At 37.3% G+C, this 19,434-nt stretch overlaps 2 protein-coding genes across 2 annotated transcripts in view; both read right to left on the reverse strand.

The window, feature by feature from the left end:
• Positions 1-163: 163 nt before the first annotated feature.
• Positions 164-6,890, reverse strand: LOC117158651 (uncharacterized). Its single transcript, XM_033337779.2, has 8 exons — positions 6,680-6,890; positions 6,309-6,439; positions 5,746-5,986; positions 4,986-5,393; positions 2,181-2,294; positions 1,786-1,919; positions 1,195-1,374; positions 164-615 (listed from the first exon to the last, which is right to left on the reverse strand). The coding sequence occupies exons 1-8, from the start codon at positions 6,791-6,793 to the stop codon at positions 471-473; spliced, it is 1,467 nt and encodes a 488-aa protein (XP_033193670.2). The 5' UTR covers positions 6,794-6,890; the 3' UTR covers positions 164-470.
• Positions 6,891-9,051: 2,161 nt separating this feature from the next.
• The window catches only part of ken (zinc finger and BTB domain-containing ken and barbie protein), a 31,609-nt gene continuing 21,226 nt past the window's right edge, over positions 9,052-19,434 (reverse strand). The window contains exons 2-6 of the mRNA XM_033337778.2: positions 15,700-15,990; positions 15,437-15,609; positions 14,956-15,183; positions 14,565-14,856; positions 9,052-12,767 (exon numbers count right to left, since the gene is read on the reverse strand). Coding sequence (XP_033193669.1) covers positions 12,306-12,767; positions 14,565-14,856; positions 14,956-15,183; positions 15,437-15,609; positions 15,700-15,987 — 1,443 coding nt within the window. The 5' untranslated portion in view covers positions 15,988-15,990 and the 3' untranslated portion in view covers positions 9,052-12,305. The remainder of the gene's footprint in view (positions 12,768-14,564; positions 14,857-14,955; positions 15,184-15,436; positions 15,610-15,699; positions 15,991-19,434) is intronic.

The raw sequence follows: 19,434 nt of genomic DNA on the forward strand, positions 1-19,434 counted from the left end.
AATAAATAATGTTCTTTAATTTTTAATATGGATAGAAATTTTAGCACGTTTTAATTATCTAAACGGATAGCTGCGGATTTAAAATTGTTCGACAGTATCGTGAATTTTACAGCAAAATTAAATCATAATAATAAGAGATCAAAAATAATAAAAACTATTCGACTGTAGAAAGAAGAGTATATTAAAATTAAAAGTATTCAATTACCAATTTTCTTTATCGACGTTCGATAATGTGAGTCATGTACGTATATCATATCGCGCTACTCGACACAAACGCAACAGCTAAAGATCAATAACTAAATAATCACGGATTAAATTGAGCACACACAGTCATAATTTATAATTATCATAATTTATAATTGGTACTCTTCGAAACCTATTTATTTCGAAGGAACGTCACAACTTATTCTGCAATGAAATAAAACTATGTTATTTAAACAAATGTGTTTTGATATTTAGTACAATATTATTTAGTTTCCTATAGGACAGTTTTTCTGATCAGTTCGAATAAAATATGCTCTACTAATGTTATTTTTATCCAATATTTGATAAGCTTTCTCTAAAACAGAAACCAATGGCTTTGGTTCTCTTGCCATGATCCAAACATTCCTTGTACTGAAATACATACAGTAATAAATTTACTATATTAATGTGTAACTCTCTATTCTCTACTGGAATAATACTACTAAAATAATGTACAAACAATTTCCTCGAAAATAAGTAATAACAGGATATGAAAATCACAGGGGGAAAATATTACAAGCCCATTTTTATTGATTTTCTGACTTATACGTCATTTGGTGGCTTAAAATAAATATTTTATTACGAAATAATTCATAAAAAGCCAACAATATTGATACGGTTGTTATTTTAATTTAACTTAAATAATACTAGTCCATATATTTCACATTAATGTCGTTTAAATGTTAAGAAAAGTAACAGAACTGCATACTTAGTACACCGATCAAGTGAAAAGATAATATTCACGTGAAATTGTTTGATAACATAGCGAATTTTAAAATTGCCTTTTTGTAAAATATAGGTAATGCGACTTTTCATATTTTTCACCAGTAATTCTCTATCTTTACGTATTACGTATATTGTTATTATTATGTATTATGCATGTTAAAATAATTACTACTTTGAAATATTAAGGTATATTTGTTATGTAATTTTACTTCCTTGAACATTTACCTGAACACGCCGAAATTTGAACAACTCCATACAACAGAGTAGGTTGTATAATCGGTATCGAGAATCCAATAAGGTGCATCTAATGGAAGAGGCATACTTGGGAACGAAACAGTTAATTTTGCGTCTTCCACTTTAAGAACAGGTTTTCCAACTCCTTCGATACTCGAAGAAACTCCAGTCCTGAATAAATAATAATATATGCAATTTTATCAAACTATTTCACTAAACGTTATTGTTATTAATTTTCATTTTGTTATTTAACGGAAGGAAGTATTATATTTTACATACATTCGTCATGAATGAACAATTGTAAATTTGAAGAAAGTTTATAATTCAATACAACACAAAGTGTAATATAACAGTGTGGCTGTAAAAGTATCTTTTATTAAATATCTCTAAATTCCTCTACCAAAATTGTATAGTAAATGATATTTCATTCTTGAAATTTCTATTAAATATATTTTGACATGTTTTGCACATTTTTCGAGCACAAATATTATGTGCTATCTTTAAAAAAGCTAGAAATTAACCTTAACTAAAAACCTAACAATTAAAATGTGTTATAAAAAATAAATTGTTGACTATACTCACAAAGCGGATATCTGCTTATTCAAAATGTTGATCGAGTTACTATCGTCTGTTATATTGTAAGTAGCAGTTACGCATTTTCCACCAAACTCGAAGAATGCAAAGTACTTCTCGATCTCGTACCATTTGCCCAAGTACTGAAAAACAGCGGAACACGCGTATTTATTTAAAAAGGATAAGCCTTAAAGAAAGTCCGAACAAATCATCTTTGACCTTCTATACTTTACATATCTATCTCTCGTTATATCCTATGTGTATCGATGTCCTATTGAGGACAACTTTCTAAATGCAGGTTGCATTACCTCATAAGTAAGTCAATAACGCAGGTATGTACAAGAAATCTATTCTAGTTTCTAGTCGACATAATAGACTTTGAAATACGCGATTATCATACATACCCTTTCCATATCGAAATTCTGTATGGTTTCCACGGTAGGACACGAGCCCAAAAACGGTACTTGTGCTATTGCAGCACTTGCAATAATTAAAAGTAAATATATCCGCAGCATCGTCTCTTCTGTAACCAGAATTATCGAATTAGTTCAATTTTCGATATTAGAGGCGAGAAGACGAGTTAATTCGTCGTTTGAACTGTCACTTTCTTAAACATAATAATTTTTTATTTTATAGAGATTCTTTATCTTTTTACGTGCTGTATTATTTTTCTTGAAAATAAATCGCGTTGTATCAACGTTTGCAAGAATTAAAATTAACACAACTTGATTTGCCTTCGTTAATCGCGAATTTCGTAATTATAGAAGTTTTTGATTAAGGAATCCAGTTAACAGATTACACGAGTTTGCGTACAATCTTCCTACGGCTAACAATAAGACGAAACTAACGGACGCACAGTACACGGATAAAAGATACTCGACATTCATCAAGAATTTGCTCCATTTTTTACTATTCGATTTTAAATATTTGTATAAAATATTTTTACGTGAACAAGAAAGATGATTTTTTCGCTAATGCAATCATGAAACTACTCAGTGAATAGCAAAAAATTATCAACAAACGGTACACATAACGTTCAATGATATTTCTAAGTCTATAAAACTAAAATACCTTTAAATCGAATAGAACAACCCACGTTTCTTTGGATCTATTAAGGAAGCTGTATATTCTTTACCCTCATGAATTGGCATCTTCCCTTCACGCGTCTTTTACGTACAATTGTACATCATATATCAGTATGCAATGTGCGCCTTTTGCATATACAACAGTTGCAAATACCTTCTGCAGACAAGATACCACGTATACCGGAATCGCGTTTCGAAAGAACAGTTAACTTTTAATGTTCGAACTGTGGTAATGGCAGTAACGTTAGCATTGCAAATACGTACAAACATCTTTCTTTATTTATATATCTCTCTAGAGAAAATAAAAAGCAATTAATTTCGAATTCTATACAACGTTATATTTGCAGCTCTAAAAATGAATTTGTTTCATTTAGAAGTAGGTTATGAATTTGCGTTATTTCTAAATAAAAATCGTAACTTGTTTTAACTATAACAACCGTATTTTCTTTCGCAACGAACCATTCAATGAGAAAGAAAGAATAGAAAATAGGCAATAAAAGTACATAATAGTTAAAATCGTATTAACACGAAAAATTTGTTTTTAAAATTCGCATTTTTATTTCAGAAGAGGGATACAACAATGTTGCATTCTTCCATATCTTTACCATTGTAATCAGCGAGCATCGACATTTATGCGCCAATTGTAATCGTATCGTCTCTTTGTATGCAATGCGTACGAGAGGAAGAACACTGCGATCTTTGACCGTAATGTAAAAAAATTATGAGAGTCACGAATTGAACTGATTCGAATGGGTCACGTACCGGATTGACAACCGTTGTACACGCTGAAACTTGACAACTGGAGGAACTGATCGGGGTTGGCAGTGACACTTCTCACGCGACGAACTGTCCGCCAGTGACTGGTCTTCCCGTTCTTTGTACCTTCCGCTTACGCAGACGGAGCCGTGAAGGCTGACTGGATGCGTTCGGAAGATTTCTGTCAGTTAGTGGGTCACTAACGGTACGCCGCAGGTTCAAGAAACCCCAGGCCTGTGGTTCGAATTTACCAGCGACTAATCGGCTGTTAACCGATTTTTTTCAGATCTAATTTCGATCAGACGAATTTCCCGCAACCAGTTTTCGAAACTTTTAGTCAAATGTAATTCACGCGTGAAATGGACAATGTACAATCAGGGCCTTTCGTATCGAATGTCTTACATTTTGAAAATATTAAAAAGAACGGTAGATTATTGTAATAGCCAGCTCTATTATTTTTTCTTCGTTGCTATGTTTCTATCATTTCACACATTTCCTCGTTGTTTGCGTTTGTTGAACCAACGTTGAAACGTCTTGACTCATCGGACAGATCCATCGACTAAATAGTAGCTCTGTTATTTTGTCCATTGTTATGGTATTTGGTCTATTACGATATCTATTCATCGTACTCGGAGAATGGAACTAAATATAATTAAACATTGTCGTAAGTATTTTTCAAATCTAGAGTATGGCTAGTTACGTTTATTTACATAACGTTATTTTTAAGTCGTTACTGTACTTTCTTATAAACGTGAAATTAAAATATTTGCAAAAGACTGAAGAAGAGAGCATCGATCAAAATTGAAATTCCTTATTAAGGGTCCCGTTATCCATCGTTTTATACATCCTTGTTCATCCTATCGTTAACATCGAAGACTACATATTAAATAGTTTATCATTTTTCAAATTGTATGAACACATATCTAGTTTGTATTCGTGTAATTACCATTTTCCAAACAAGATATCTAATGATAAATCGTTATTTTATACCCTTTCTTTCGTGTCTTCTTTCGCTTAATCTACGATTCACTGGTAACCGAAAAACGAAATGGGAAGAAAAATATAAGTGCATCAGAATTTCATAGCAACGTTTTATGTAACAATTTATTTAACTTTTATCGTTCTTTTTTTTTACATTTGTACAAAAATTAAAACAAATACCCTCCTATCCCTCCACGAACCATGAAAGTGATAATCCTTGGAAATGAATGAATAACGAACATGAAACTCAGGCGAGACTGGTTTCGACAGAACGAAACCGCTACAAGCCCGAAACTGAACTAAACGATAATAATCTACGCGAAGTGTCTCGAACGAGACGAGTATAAATTTCATTTTCAAGCGTTATTTTCACGCAATCTTTTCCACTTGCTTCATATTTTCGTCGACTCCCTCTTTCATAGGCTCGTCGTTTTTCTCCTCTTTTATCTTCGCATTCTTCGTCGGTATATCTTCTTTCACGGCGTCAGCCACTTCCATGATTCGAACGGGAACCGTGTTAACCGCTTTCTTCTTCGCGTTTTCAGCAGTTTGAGACTTTTTCGTCAACTTTTCGTCCTCCTTCGTGTTCATTTCGACGATCACTTCCGGTGCATCTGGCACTACAGCGGCTCTAACATTTTCGGTATCTTTCTGCGGAGCTTCTACAGGAGCTTGATCGCCTTGTATCTCTGATGTCTCCAGTGGTTTTGGCGTATCTAAGTAAGCACAGTCTTGCTGATCCGTCTTTACGAAGAACGTTTTGGAAATCTTGTAACTGTCAAGGACGGCGTAAGCCTATTTGGAAAGAAGTTTATATTATATTTCTACTGTATGATAAAATCCCTCGTCATATATAATTTAATTTAATTTTTAAAATTAAAGGTAAGGATTGCATAATATTAGTTATATATCTGAGTGTTTATCGGATGAAACGAGATTCGGTTTGTAGAAATGTATAAAAAGTACGTATATGAACTGTATATGTTTCGATATATAGATAGAGAATGCAAACGTAAATACTAGCGTAGAATATTTAATGAATTTAAATAAAATTTTGTTTCTGAAAAGAAGGAGGATTTAAAGGAATTTAAAGTAGGAATTTACGCTTTAAATAAAAATGAAATCTGTAAATATAAGTGAAATTTACCTTCTGTAAGACTGTTCCCGGTGCTAATCTTTCTCTTGTCATAACCCAGGCGTTTTGCGTATGGAACGGACCGATACCGGAACAACTCCACAGAACCGCGTAAGAATCGTAGTCCGTTTCGAGTACAGAATACTTGGTTTCAGGAGTCAATGGTATCGTGTATTTTACGATTAGTTTTCCTTCTTCGGCTTTCGAGGCGGCTTTCTTGATTTCACCCTCTAACACTCTCTTGATCCCCGTGCTAAATGTTTAAATAATTATACATACATATTTAAATGATCCGATTACATAGTCGTTAAAAGACACAAGAAAAACAAAGAATACATGTTTATTACTGTTTACTGGTATTAAACGTAAGTCGTGTTTTTTAACAAGTGTACTCTTCAAAGATTCGCTGGTATCGTGACCAGCTTTATCGAGGGTTGAAACATCGGTATACTATCAAAAACTATAAATTTTTTCGCAGATACTATACAACGTACTCGATGAGTGATGTAAAATATAAACGAAGCGAAAAGTAACCATAAAACGATAGTTCTTTCAACTTTTTCAAATATGCTTACAATCTATTTGTAACTTCGTTGCTGACTCGGTACTTGCCGTCAGGACCCATCGTGTAATTTGCCATTACGCATCGTGATACTACTTCTGTCAGTTGAAAGTATCTCTCAGCTTCGTACCAGATACCCAAAAACTAAAAAACAGTGAAAATAATTCGTTCGTTATAATGATATTCTTTTATTCTCTTGAAACCTAAGAAATCTTCGAGATCGAAGAGAAGGATCCAAAGGACGCGATAGGGTTAAAGCATTTTTAAAACTGTAACGTGGACACATAAAATATCAAAGAATATTCCATTTCGATGGAAGCAACGCTTTTAAAGTAACTATTGAATTGTTAAGTTTGCAATGGCCGACTGGTCAACTGTACTCACCTTAGACATGTCAAAGTTCGCCATAGGTACGTAATCTGGACAGAAACCCAGACTGGGTATCTGGGCTCGAGCCAGAGCCAAAGCCGAAAGTATCAGAACTATCTTGCCGATCATGTCTACCGTTGATCTGCCGTGAACATGGTTCAAACCGCTTCTCTTATATACATTAACCAAGGAGCGCAAGAGCGTTGACCGGACACTACCCCCCCTGTTTTACCTACACGTGAATATTCTTACGGTACTCTTCGTGGCCTCAGAATCTGGTCACCAGACGATGGTCATTGGTCAATGTTGCTAGACGACTTCTTGGCAAGAAGTTTAACCAAGGTGGTACCCGACGACCCGCTGAGAACAAACCGATGCAGGCTCTATTATGCAATTTCTTCAAACAACGGTACTTTTTGTCGATGAAGAAAGAATCCTTTGTTCGATGGATCGGTGTCAGTCAATTTGACGGGACGCCAACATTTCTTAAATACGCATAGCAATCGTAACGGGCCGCGAACAAGGTGAATCCTCTGGACATCGATCGTCTCACTTTTTCTACGTTTCTCCGATCTCGACGATAGTTGACGTTACCGATGGAAAATTCTTGGTAAATTAATTCAATGTTTCATTTTTTACCAGCGTTATGTGAGATATTGAAAAGTTACGAATATTTACCGTGTATGTAGCCTATTGAAGCAAAGCGCAATATTTTATTACACATTACAAATGACTTATAAATGTATTAATCCCTGGTCAAATAACACGTCGAACGATAATAATATCGTTTGAGTACGAATAAAGAGAATATCGGGCTTGCACGATATAGTTTGGCATATATAGGTTTCTTCGGACTTCAGTTACTTCGGATACTTCAAAATGATACCAGTACTCATTTAGCAGCGCAAGAAGGAAATTTCATCGAGTCGGATATTGTTGAATTTTTGAACACGTCACTGATATAATTGAGTTTCACAGGCAAACTTCTTTGTACGTTCTATACGAGCGAAGCAAGTGAATGGCAGGAACGAAACTAATGCGAATTACTTATACTTTTCGTTTTCTAAGCACTGTTACTTGTATTTATGTTTCGAACAAAATTTTTCAAACAGAGGAAACTCTGAAACACGTTACCATCGCCTATCGAGTCACTTGCAACCTATAAGAATATCGAATATCTTCTATTCCACAAATTCGTCTCTTATTTTGATAATTACGAACATTTGTCGAGGTAAATTTCGCGTAATACGCGAAATATTTGAATACGGAGTAAATGAAATCATTTTTGGGCTTAAAGGCTTAAGGAAGCCAATTTCAGGATACAGCGATTACCTAGTAACCTTAAGATGAAAAATCAGATATACGGTTGCTCAGGAAATATCTCTACGAATACTAGGAAATGGGAACGTAGAAAGATACTCGAGTGAGTCATATCTAAAACTTTCGTTTTCATTTGACGAATGCATAAATTTGTTATGTTCGATTTACACGAATCTCATTCGCAGTTACCTTGACACACATTTTTGTTTGTTTGTTGTTTTCACGATCAGTTACTCGTCCGCGACGAGACCAAGATTAGAGTAGATCGCAGTAGGCATCCTAGAATGCGCGATTGTGAAATTTACACCTTTAATAGCGTTATTCCTCTTCCTGTAGTCATTCATAAAGCCGGTTTCAACAATCTCGATCCTTGGCGAGTCAATATTTATGTTCACAAATGAAGTAGATAGATGGCAAACGTACCCCACTTCTCTTTCTCGCAACAAAACAGAAACTAGCTGTTCCTTATCGCGTTACAATTATGCAACCGACACTGTCAACGGATAACGCTTGGCAAAGGTATATCACCGTTCTTAACCGTGGCCCGCCAGTAACGGGTTTTTCAACGAGGTTCCTTTTTGTATGAAATCCTTGGCCATCGAACCGTTAGTTTGGAGTAGATGTTCCTCTAACTACGCACCGATAGGTCTATAAACGAGAAACCGCTACGAAACAATTTCGATAAATTTCACTCAGACGTTAATTTGTGCATGTGTGTATCCATGTCAACTATATGAATCGGTTTGTTCCTCTTCGAAGTACATTTAGTTTTCATCGATAAAGATCGTTCTCCTTTCTTCGTTTATCGTTCTTGAAAAAAAAAAAAAGAAGAAACTTCTACGTATACGATAAAAAAAGATACTTATCGAAACCTTTAATTCGATAAAGAACGCACATCGTTTGCATTATATACAAAATCCCGTTTTTTCATTTGAAATTTCTCAGTAACAAAAGATTATTTAAAGACTAATTTTGGCGAATAATAGAAACCGATAAAAACGAATTCGCTCGAAATCTAATGTTTCTTAGGTCGAAAGGAAAGGGAAAGGATATTGATATGAGCCAAGTTGTTTTCGCTCGCTTGTTTATCTTCTTTTACAGATTTCTCATCTGAATTAATTTATTTCTTGTAAATCTATGAACACTAAGAAAGCACGCGGAAAACGTTCTCCGCTCGGAAGATGCTTAAATTCTAGAAAACTCTGACCAGATGTCCGAAGAACAATGATTTCAAATCAAGCGAATATTTAAAGAAAGGAAAGTGATATACAATATGGTAACGTAAAGCAAGTATTGTTTCATCTTGGAAAGGAATCACGACATTTCTTATTTTTTCATTCGTAATCAAGATTATCTACAAATTTTAATTGCAGAAATAATACGCATCGTCGATTTTATCTCTAGGAAACAACGAACGATCGATCTTTCTAACTCTGCATACGCATTTACCATCGCGATTGCAATTTACTTCCTTAATTAAAGCGTTCTCCGCTTAAAAATAATCGACATAGTCAAAAGCAAAGTTCAACGTTGATGAAAAAATGATTTATTTCTACGACATTTCGCTACGTTGAGGAAGAAAAGAAATGCCCTCTTGGGACATCTGGCCGCGAGTGTTTGTGTGTGTGTGTGTGTGTGTGTGTGTCTGTGTCTGTGTCTGTGTCTGTGTATATATACACAATAAACGTAACTAATTAACAGTAACATAATCTGCATACGTAATCCTAGTGCGCTTACGTCTCGAGAAGAGGGAACGAGGAGGTTGGAGAGGGTTTTAGGTAGGAGAGGATCGGAGACAGAGAAACGACGAAAAGTTAGTTACTAAAAATTATTTAGGCGGCTCGCAGAAAAAAGGATCGTCTGTTTGCTTCTTCCTCTCGCGATCGAAAGATTTTTCCTTTTTATTTGAAAGAGCCACGAGTCGCGCTCGTGCGATGCGTCGAAGCGTTGCACGCTAAACAATAATTACTTTATCTTTATTATCATTTAGTATCACATTGCGTTCACTGTTTTGTGCTGGCCATTTTTGCCTGGCTTGATGAGAGCGCACACCACCCCTCTAACCTCTTCTTACGTTCCTATGTTCTGCTTTCGTGCCCGTTGATACCCCGGCGGTAAAAATACCATGGCGAAGGCAAATAGAACGAACGATCTTATTTCAAATACAGTCGCGATATCGTTTTTTAAAAATTGCCAATCCCAATAAACAGCAACAGCTAGCTGATTTTTTTTCGTCGCATCGTTCCCTTGCAGAAGCGAAACGGTTGAAATTTAGCGATACGTTTGATCGTCAGTGGGGATATTCGGATCGAAATTTTGGAAATCGCGTCTGGTCGCGTTAAATATAAAAATATAATTTGCGCAAAACAAGTTAGAGGAATCGTTTCGTGAAGGTATTCACGTGTATATGGAATGTGCTTGCGAGTTTCAAACGAATATAACATTATCGCTAATGATATTTATTGGGATTCGAATTCGTTTGATTTTCTACCGTTTATTAAGACCGTCCGTTCCGTATTATGAGATTTTCATACAGCCAAGGAGCTAAAGAGAGGTTGAGGCCCTTCTTCAAGGCACCTTAGGTAGTAATACATATCTAGAAAAGAAATTCATGACGTCCTGCGCCAACAAAAAAGAAATTAGAGAAACAAAAGCTACTACTTAAAACAATCTATCTAGATCCTAACGAAACTTGGATTAATTCGAGTGATATTAAAAACTTCTACGTGAATTAATTAACGCTTTCTTTCAATTCCTAAGCGAGCTCGTATCGTCATCTTACACGTGTACGTATCTTAAGCCTATGAACACATGAAATCACTGCCCAATCGACCAATTTGGACCCATTTGACAAGGCACTCGAGTCGCTGAGATACCAAAGACGTTTCAAGGAAAAACAACACAAGATGGGACAAGGGAGGAAGGGAGAAGGACCGTTACGATGAAGTGGAAGACGAGGATTGTAATACGCGGAAGAACATTAGCAACGTTTATTCTAACAGTTGGCGAACAGGTTGAACCGTTTTGAAAAAATTATTGTCGCTTCTTCCAGGATCGCGTCTCGCCGATAATGTTCCTCTTCGTAGGATAAGGAGAACGCCGATATCTTCTTCTTCTTCTTCTACATCCCTGACCTTCTAATCGAATCCTTCCATACGCTAATTCCGAAACCGTACACAGCTCTCTGCGAGCAAATTTGTTCGAGGTGATTAACGGGCAGGATACCTAAAATCTACCTAAGACAGAAATCGGTGGAAAATCAGTTGGTCCCTTTGCAAAGTGTAAAATAAATAAATTGTTATATCCGTTCGCTTGTTTCTACGACTAAACATTAACCTTATTTACACATGAGATTGTTTGCGCGCGATCTGAGGTAAACGAGAGGTTTCGCTGGATGTCACGTGACGCGAACGGAAGCGTTTAAAAGCTTTTTCAATAAGTAAGACGCAACGAGAAGACGCGTGCCGCATTCACTTTAGTGAACTGGTCGAAATTCGGCGCGTGACAACGATAATTGACTCTCGCCTCTTCGTTTATATTATATTTTCTATCTTTTGCTTTATTCTTTCTTTTCTTTTATCATATATTCTCGTTTCGACTTTCTTAACGTTACCCGATGCAGACCGTCAACATATCCGACACACTTCCGACCAACGTCCACTGTCGGAAATACGTTATTTGGTCAGAGTTACTGGTCATCGCTTATAATAATAAACAGGTAGTCGATTGTTGCGTCGTCTTCGAATATCTTCGATTTAGAGAGGGTCGCGAAAACGACGTAACGTCTTAGTGGAAGGCTGATCCGGTGCTGCGAGATATTTTACTTTCGAACAGAAAAGGAAAAGAGATTCACGAAGATCTTGTGCGAATTCCACGCAGAACCGTAAAACTTGCCGCGAAACTTTATAAAATAACAACACGTTCCCACTTTCGTTCGTCCGTTTAAAGGTAACAATCGTTCAACGTTTCTCATCTTCGCGAAGAAAGAAAATTTAATCGCACGAGAGTGTGATGCCGTTACGCGATGCTATGCTATTTTACGTTTTAAAATATCTTTCGCGAAAGATATTCGTCCGGAAAAAAGTTAGAAAAACTACTTTTTTACACTGTGCACGATGGTCTTATCATCTCGAGATCGATATTCAAACCAAAAAGTTTTCGCCAGCAATCGGAAGCAATGGAGACAGGGAAAACTAAAGGATAAAAGAAAAAAATGCTGAATCTATAGTTCGAATACTGAGAAAATTTAAAGGCACTCGTACTTTCTCATCTGAACGCGTTCGAGATGACGATTCAGCACCGGTTCGCCTTATCCATGTCGCTAGTCGTGTAGATTTTTGCTGAGTAGCAAATTATTATGCGGCCCTGACAGATGCCTGATCAACTCTTGTAGACTATCGAAACTTAACGAACAGAAGCAACAAGTAAAGGTATTGTCAGGGGCGGCTATGACGCCTCTGTGAACGGAGCAGAGATGCTTCAACAGGTGAGCTTTCTGCTTAAACATAGCAACGCAAAGTCTACACGCGAAAGGTTTTTCACCCGTATGCACTCTCAAATGCGTTTTCAAGTTCCAAGACATTCCGAACTGTTTGCCACAATAACTGCACCGATATTCGCGAACGGGAGTAGACTTTGGCGGGTCGTCCGTCGGCGGAGGTGGAGGAGCTCTTGCTGCTGGCAAAGCCCAAGAACCCCAAGGTGGTTCCAAGCCTGCCGCCGATGCTGGATCCGCGCTTGGTGGTCTATGCGACGCTCCTGGCGGTGTCACTGATCTGTCCTGCTATAAAATACGATAAATACGTGTTATCCTGTTCGCAACTAAATTATAAATTTTCTAAAATATTTCTAATATATTATAAAAGCAAGGATTTTATATTCGATTATTACGGTAATTTGACGTTATTCGTTTGAAATTGGCAATGCTACATCTATACTGTCATCTTTGCTTCGAGAAATCGAACGAAACTCAAGTTTTACCTATTTTCTTCTCCTCGCTCGGTTTAAAATGTTCGATTGTTATTTACGTAACAACTTGCATAATATTACTGTTCCTAAGAAGGCACGGGAAACTTCAATATCGCATTCTATCGTAATACTTATTTATAGCGTTATTCTTTACTATTCCTTACTATTTTTTACTATCCTTTACCGTTATCCAAATACCTAATTTCCACGAAATCCAATTAATTTAATCGATAAATCAATCTAGTATCTTGTAGATTCGAAGTTGGTATTATTGAAATTTATCATTATTATTACTACTATCGATGCAATTTCCTTCCACAAAAAGTTTGTTCTACGTAAGAAGAACTATACATATTGCACAAACATGTACATAGTTCGAAAGCTATAGATCGAACGAACAAGATGACATATAACAATGAGAATAACATCTCCGTTTAATAAACAAATGCCTGATGTCGCTTTATTTTTAGCGACCAAGTTTTAAAAATACGGGTTTGATTGTCGGGCATCGATCGATGAACAACCTTTCAATGATATTTTGAGCAAGGAACTGTATATCGCGTGACGCAAAGACTACTTGTGTTGTTTCGTATTTAAATTTTAACAGCGTTTGGTAACAACAACTACAATACTTTTCTAAATATGATCTTGAAGATCATTAAAAATTGTCATTTTACGGTAAAGTGACATTAATTGAAAAATTAGAAATTCCGGTTGCAATATTTTCACATGTTTGAGAACACGTGTTATCAAATATTAACTGCCACATCAAATTGTACGCGTGCAATATGTTGCTCTCAAAAGTTTGCTAAAACTTCGTATCTAAGAGTCGGCGTATGGCAGGTTGCTCGTCCATAGGCGCTACAAATCTATAATTTTAAAACCTTATTTCTAAGAAATAAAGCAAAAACAGTATTACGTATTTATTAAATTAAAATAGTCCGTTCATTATCTTCTACTAAGTTCTACTTGACTCTCTTGTACGTTTCAACTTGAAAAATTTTATTACTAATATCATAAGTGATGGTATTTTAAATTTACACGTCTGCAATTATACATCATTCCATCTCAAAGTAGAAATTATTTTCGTTGACGATTCTCTTACGAGAGAATATCTAAATAAATTCAATTTATTTATAACACGTTACTCGACGAACGTGATTCGTTTACATATAATTAACAAATTACGAATTTATTTATGAGATATAGATGGAAGATAGAAAGAGATGATATAAATAATATCGTAGACCGCGGATATTTATGCAAAATTATATTTTTACATACTCGACTTTCAATGAATTTATACGAAGATTGCAAGAGAAAAATATACGATTTGATCAATTTTGTACATGATAAATCCATAAATTATGATCATCGTAAATCATCATCCATAAATTATGAAAATCAATTACGACGACCAATAATCGAAATCGAAATTTTTAATATTTTTGCGCGTGAAGCTCGCAATTGCATTTGACGAAAAGATAGTTTTGTAAATTTGTACACCATTTGTAAATTTCCTATAAAATGTGCATGAAAAGTGCATAAAAGTCCGCAATCTGATAGCAACATTTGCATTATCGTAAGAGAGAAAATGAAAATACTCATGTACCAGGTACGGGGGTGCCGAGACGCTAAGGGGATGTGGCGCTTGCAACCGCCTCGGCGTCTCGAATCCAGGATTGAACGGTACAAAGGCTGGATTCTGAGCGGGTGCGTTGTGAAAACCTGGCCTTCGTTTTCGATGAGGCGTGACGATATACGCCTCCGCAGGTGGGATAGGTATTTCTTCGGGTTTTCGCTTTCCCGGTTCTAAGCCTAACGCGAGCCGAGCCGCTAATTGCCTCCTTCTCTCTTCCGCCTCCTCTAGAGATTCTCGCCTCTCCAGTAACTGCTTTTCTGGCCTGAATAAACGTACGGCGATAAAACTCGTAGAACAAGTTACGACCAACTAGCAACGCAACGAAGAATTTAATAACGTTTGTTCGTATTTTCAAACTTACCTAGGTACAATATCGTGCGAACTTTCGCTAGTAGTGGAAGTTCCAGAATTTAAGCTTAGGTTTACGGGATCCGAACTATCCCTCCGCCGAGGCGGTTCTATACTGCTTTCTCTATTCTCCGTGAGGAGAGTTTCACCCTCCACGCCTTCCACGTCTACTTCTGGTTCCTCCTCGCATCCCTCGGTTTTTATGAGTACCGAGCAACAGTCCGCCGGATTGTTCGACTGCCTGTAACGTTAGCGGACAATGCGACCATACTCGTTGTTTCTTTTTCCAATTATCTAAGTATATGACGCGTATTCGTCCGGAAACTCGAGAACAAGTGTCGAAAGTGGAAGATAAAGGCGCGAACGCACCGGCCTCGCTCTTTATCGAATCAGAAATTAATCTTAATAGTCGTGTATGTTAGAAACGACGATATCTGTTTCGTCGATCGTGTCGACATCTCACGAACCCTCGACACTGGTCGATCTCTACCAACCTGCCGTCGTACTGCGATTCGTAGCTGGAACTCTCCTGGCCCTCGGAGGGCTGAGGGGTGGGTATCCTTTCGGGGTCGGAGTTACTAGAGGTTTGAGGTTGATTCGGCTCGAACAGCTCCGACTTAATTTGAAGAAGCTCGAACAATTCCCTTAGCGGCGTGAGTTCCGTCGACTGTAAAATATTATCGTTCTTGGATGTTTTTTCATCGGCGAATGACGCATCGTCGAAGAAAAATGTTACACAACGAGATATCAGGCTTACTGGAATGAGAGCTTCTCCGTTATAGAGAAATTCCAATAAATGAGTCAGCTGGGTTTTTCGGACCCCGGATAAGTGAACCACATGGTCCAACGCAGGGTTACGAAGGAGACTAGCCAAAAGGGGACTAGCTGCAGCCAAAACCACTCGATGGGCCTTGACGACGGATCCATCGTCGCAAGCTAACGTCACGTCCACGTGACGGTCCCCGGTGTACCAGGCTCCAACCTCCGCGGCCAAGGTCGCTGGATGCTTCCCATAATGGAGCGTCAGGAGACCGTCAGTATACATCGTCTGTAAAAAGTTCGTCAATTGTTATTTACGTTACTCGTTGCTTTATTGCATTATCGTATTCGCACATATAATTGCGTGACGCGTTCAATTATCTCCAAGCATGTTTTAAAGAATTTTATAAAAAAAACGCTTCGAAGAAATCGCAGTTCGTATTTAGCGAAAATATCGTCCGTTGCCGAGCCTGATCATTTCTATTTATTACAAAATAAATAACGAGGCTTACGATGGATCGACAAACTTAACGATATGCTTGTTTTACAAGGGAAATTAATAGAAATTAAGTGCGTGCTACTTTAAGTGCGTGCATCATTTTTAAATTATTATTATTATTGACGAATTGACAAGTTACAAGTTGTAAAATATACGCATATAGACACCTATTTTATACGTTAATTTTACGTTTACAACAGGATAATACGATGATTTGTTATTTGCAGAATTTCGTTTGTTTTGCTGGGAAATTTGTAACTTTGATTCGTAATTTATAAAATTTCACTGATAACGTCGACCCAGTTGTTGCAAGAGGGTGCAGAATATCTCGTCCTGTCGTAAATGTGTGTTTATTTCTATCGAAACTTTGGCATAAACCTTCCGTACAAGTCATATAAAATTCTACCATATACGAGACGAGTTGTAATATTAAAGAGATTATACCGCTGCTTATCGTTCGCTTATATTCGATTAATTCTAATCGATCGTCGTTTAAAAGTAGCGAAATTGGAAACTGTTTAAGAAGTTTTCGATTTTACGTTTATAGGATCAGTTACGCATCGTTGGAACATCCTGCATCGTGCGATGCATATAACGATTTACGCAAAATCTAAGCACTATGACGCTCGTTATCACCGCACCGCGACGATAGCGGCGAAGAAAATTCTTTCGTAACAACGAAATAAGCGAAATATGTGTGACGTCCTTAACCCAATAAAGCGCTGTCGTCGCTTCGCGTCATGCAAAGACAGCTTCGTTACACTAATTTCATCTTTCCGTGCCCCGCCTCTGTTAGAAACGGCGGAAGGCGGTGACGTGTCCCGAGATTATGTTTCTCACGTTTCTCTGACATTCGCTCAGCTTTCTGCTAAGGACTTGAATTGCGTCTAATCATAGCTCATCTATATAATTAAGTTGCAAAGCTATTTATTCGACGAATTCAGTTTCACGCGAATATTTCGCAGAAAACGATTTTGATCTGTCTATCGTTAACAGTGGTACGAAACAGTGGCTTGTGTGCTCAGTTAGAGCTAACGGGCTCAAGGTAATTGCTGAATTACTTTGAATTCATTTATTGCTCGGAAAAATGAAACGATAAAATTTTATCTTTCTGGGAAGAGAAGAGAACTGTGTGCGCGTAATCAAACTGACGTAATTGTTCGCGAGTAACAGTGCATCGATAAACATAATAGAATTGCATCTTGGATGCAATAGCGTAATTAGGCAGTTGCGGTCCCGCTGATTAATGATCTGCCGCTTCGAGAGGGGAAATTCTGTAGATCTCCGCGTTCTTCGAGAAACTTCCTATTAAAAGAGTACTGGCGAATACCGGCGATGTAGCTCGCAACGAAATGTTACCGTGACTCATGTAACTGCACTGCAATTTAATTCGCGATTAGAAAATAACGCAGCAGAATATGGTTACCCGGAAAATAAATTGTACGTTTATTCGAAACGTCGTAACAAATTGCGCGTACCATCCGATATTATTTATTTATAACGAATCGACGTATGTCATTTTCTAATAGCCTACAAATACGACGCAACGAATCGAACGAACGGTCTATCGCTCTTTTCATTTCGAACGTTTGAATAAATTCGTCGCGCAGGAATCGAGTAATAGTTCGTTCATTCGTTCGTTCGTTCGTTCGTTCGTTCGTTCGTTCGTTCGTTCGTTCGTTCGTTCGTTCGTTCGTTCGTTCGTTCGTTCGTTCGTTCGTTCGTTCGTTCATTCGTTCATTCGTTCGTTTCTCAAGGGGAGCCGCGGGAGAGAAAGTTTGATTTCACGTTATATGCTCTCAGCGAGCAGAAGTATAATTAACATTATGAAACCAATGCCGTAAACATCGACGCGTTCCGCAATGTCAAACGTGTCTCAGGCACAATGAGTTTCACGCTTAACATTCGCGAACGCTAGCGAAACTCGTTCTTTCTCTTCTAGAGAGGGTGTTTGATCGAGAAAACCACGCATGCTATTTTCTGTTATCAACATAAGCAGATCGATCTCGGGTATCTCAGAGCTTCGTCTCAAGACAGAATAAATTTTCTCGCGTCTGTTTCGAATAAAAAAAAAATGTCAGATTTTTAATGGAACAATTGGATTAAGATGAAATTAGTTGGATAAAAAGTGATCAGAAATGAAGATCACGAAACCGTTTTCCTGTTACGCTGACACGATACAGGAGCTTGTCAAGTGGATACTCATCGACGTGACCTTCGATGAGTGATCCGATCAAATTGGAAAGGGAAGGCCTTGGGCAAGAGTCACGAAGAGGGCGTGAATTCCATCGAAGCAAGAGATCGCGAATCACATACGCTGCTTTCTTCGTTTCTTTCTTTCCCTATATATCTCGAGGGTGTGCCATGCCTCGTATCTTGTTCGAATACTTCGCTAATTACGAGCATCCTAAATTCGTTACTTTGACGTAACTGAGTAACGTCGCGAGTAAAAGAATCGCGGCTACGATTCGTACATCGCAATACTATTCACTATCGTGTATACTATACAGCGAGCTTGTAAAATCGATAATTAGACAAATTAATCGCATAACCTAATGAAACGTCGGTTAAAACCGTGCAAAGAAATTTTTAATACAAAGTCAATGTTGTATAGATGTGCGTCGTATAGCACATCGAAATAAAATTTATACAATTTCGCTTTCTGATTTTCCAACTTTTCCAAACAATAATCATCGATTGCTGTTTCTCTGCTTAGAAGCGAAATATTGTTAGCCGTTGTCTATTTATTCTGCGGAATTCTAAAATGGAACGCAGCGTACAGCTGCGATCGTAGATACGTACCTATAGCAGAAAAGAATAACAGGGATATAAGGAGATCGCGAGAAGCCTTTATTCGGATCATCGGTACGATGTCAACTTATTCTTTCCGATATATAGGTTTGTCTGCGTACGTAGGCAAACGGTTATATCGTTTTTAACTTATATTCTGAAAGCTCTAATTTTATGACTCATCGTCGAACTGCCAACGCCGATAGAAACTGATCTTAAAACGTCAATTTTATCGACTATCTGTTTTATCGGCGAAATACTTCCACTAGACGATCATCGATCGACGATCTTCCCCGCGATATCGTTTCTATCTGCTATTACCGCTATCCGATGATTTAACTTACGGCTTTGCTATATCACGGTATATAAATCTGTTCGAAAAATCGAATAACAGAGGATAAAGAAAGGATAAAAAAAGAAAAAAAGGAGAACGATCCTTGAACA

The sequence above is a fragment of the Bombus vancouverensis genome, chromosome 5 (assembly GCF_051014615.1).
Source record: "Bombus vancouverensis nearcticus chromosome 5, iyBomVanc1_principal, whole genome shotgun sequence".
Taxonomy (NCBI): domain Eukaryota; kingdom Metazoa; phylum Arthropoda; class Insecta; order Hymenoptera; family Apidae; genus Bombus; species Bombus vancouverensis.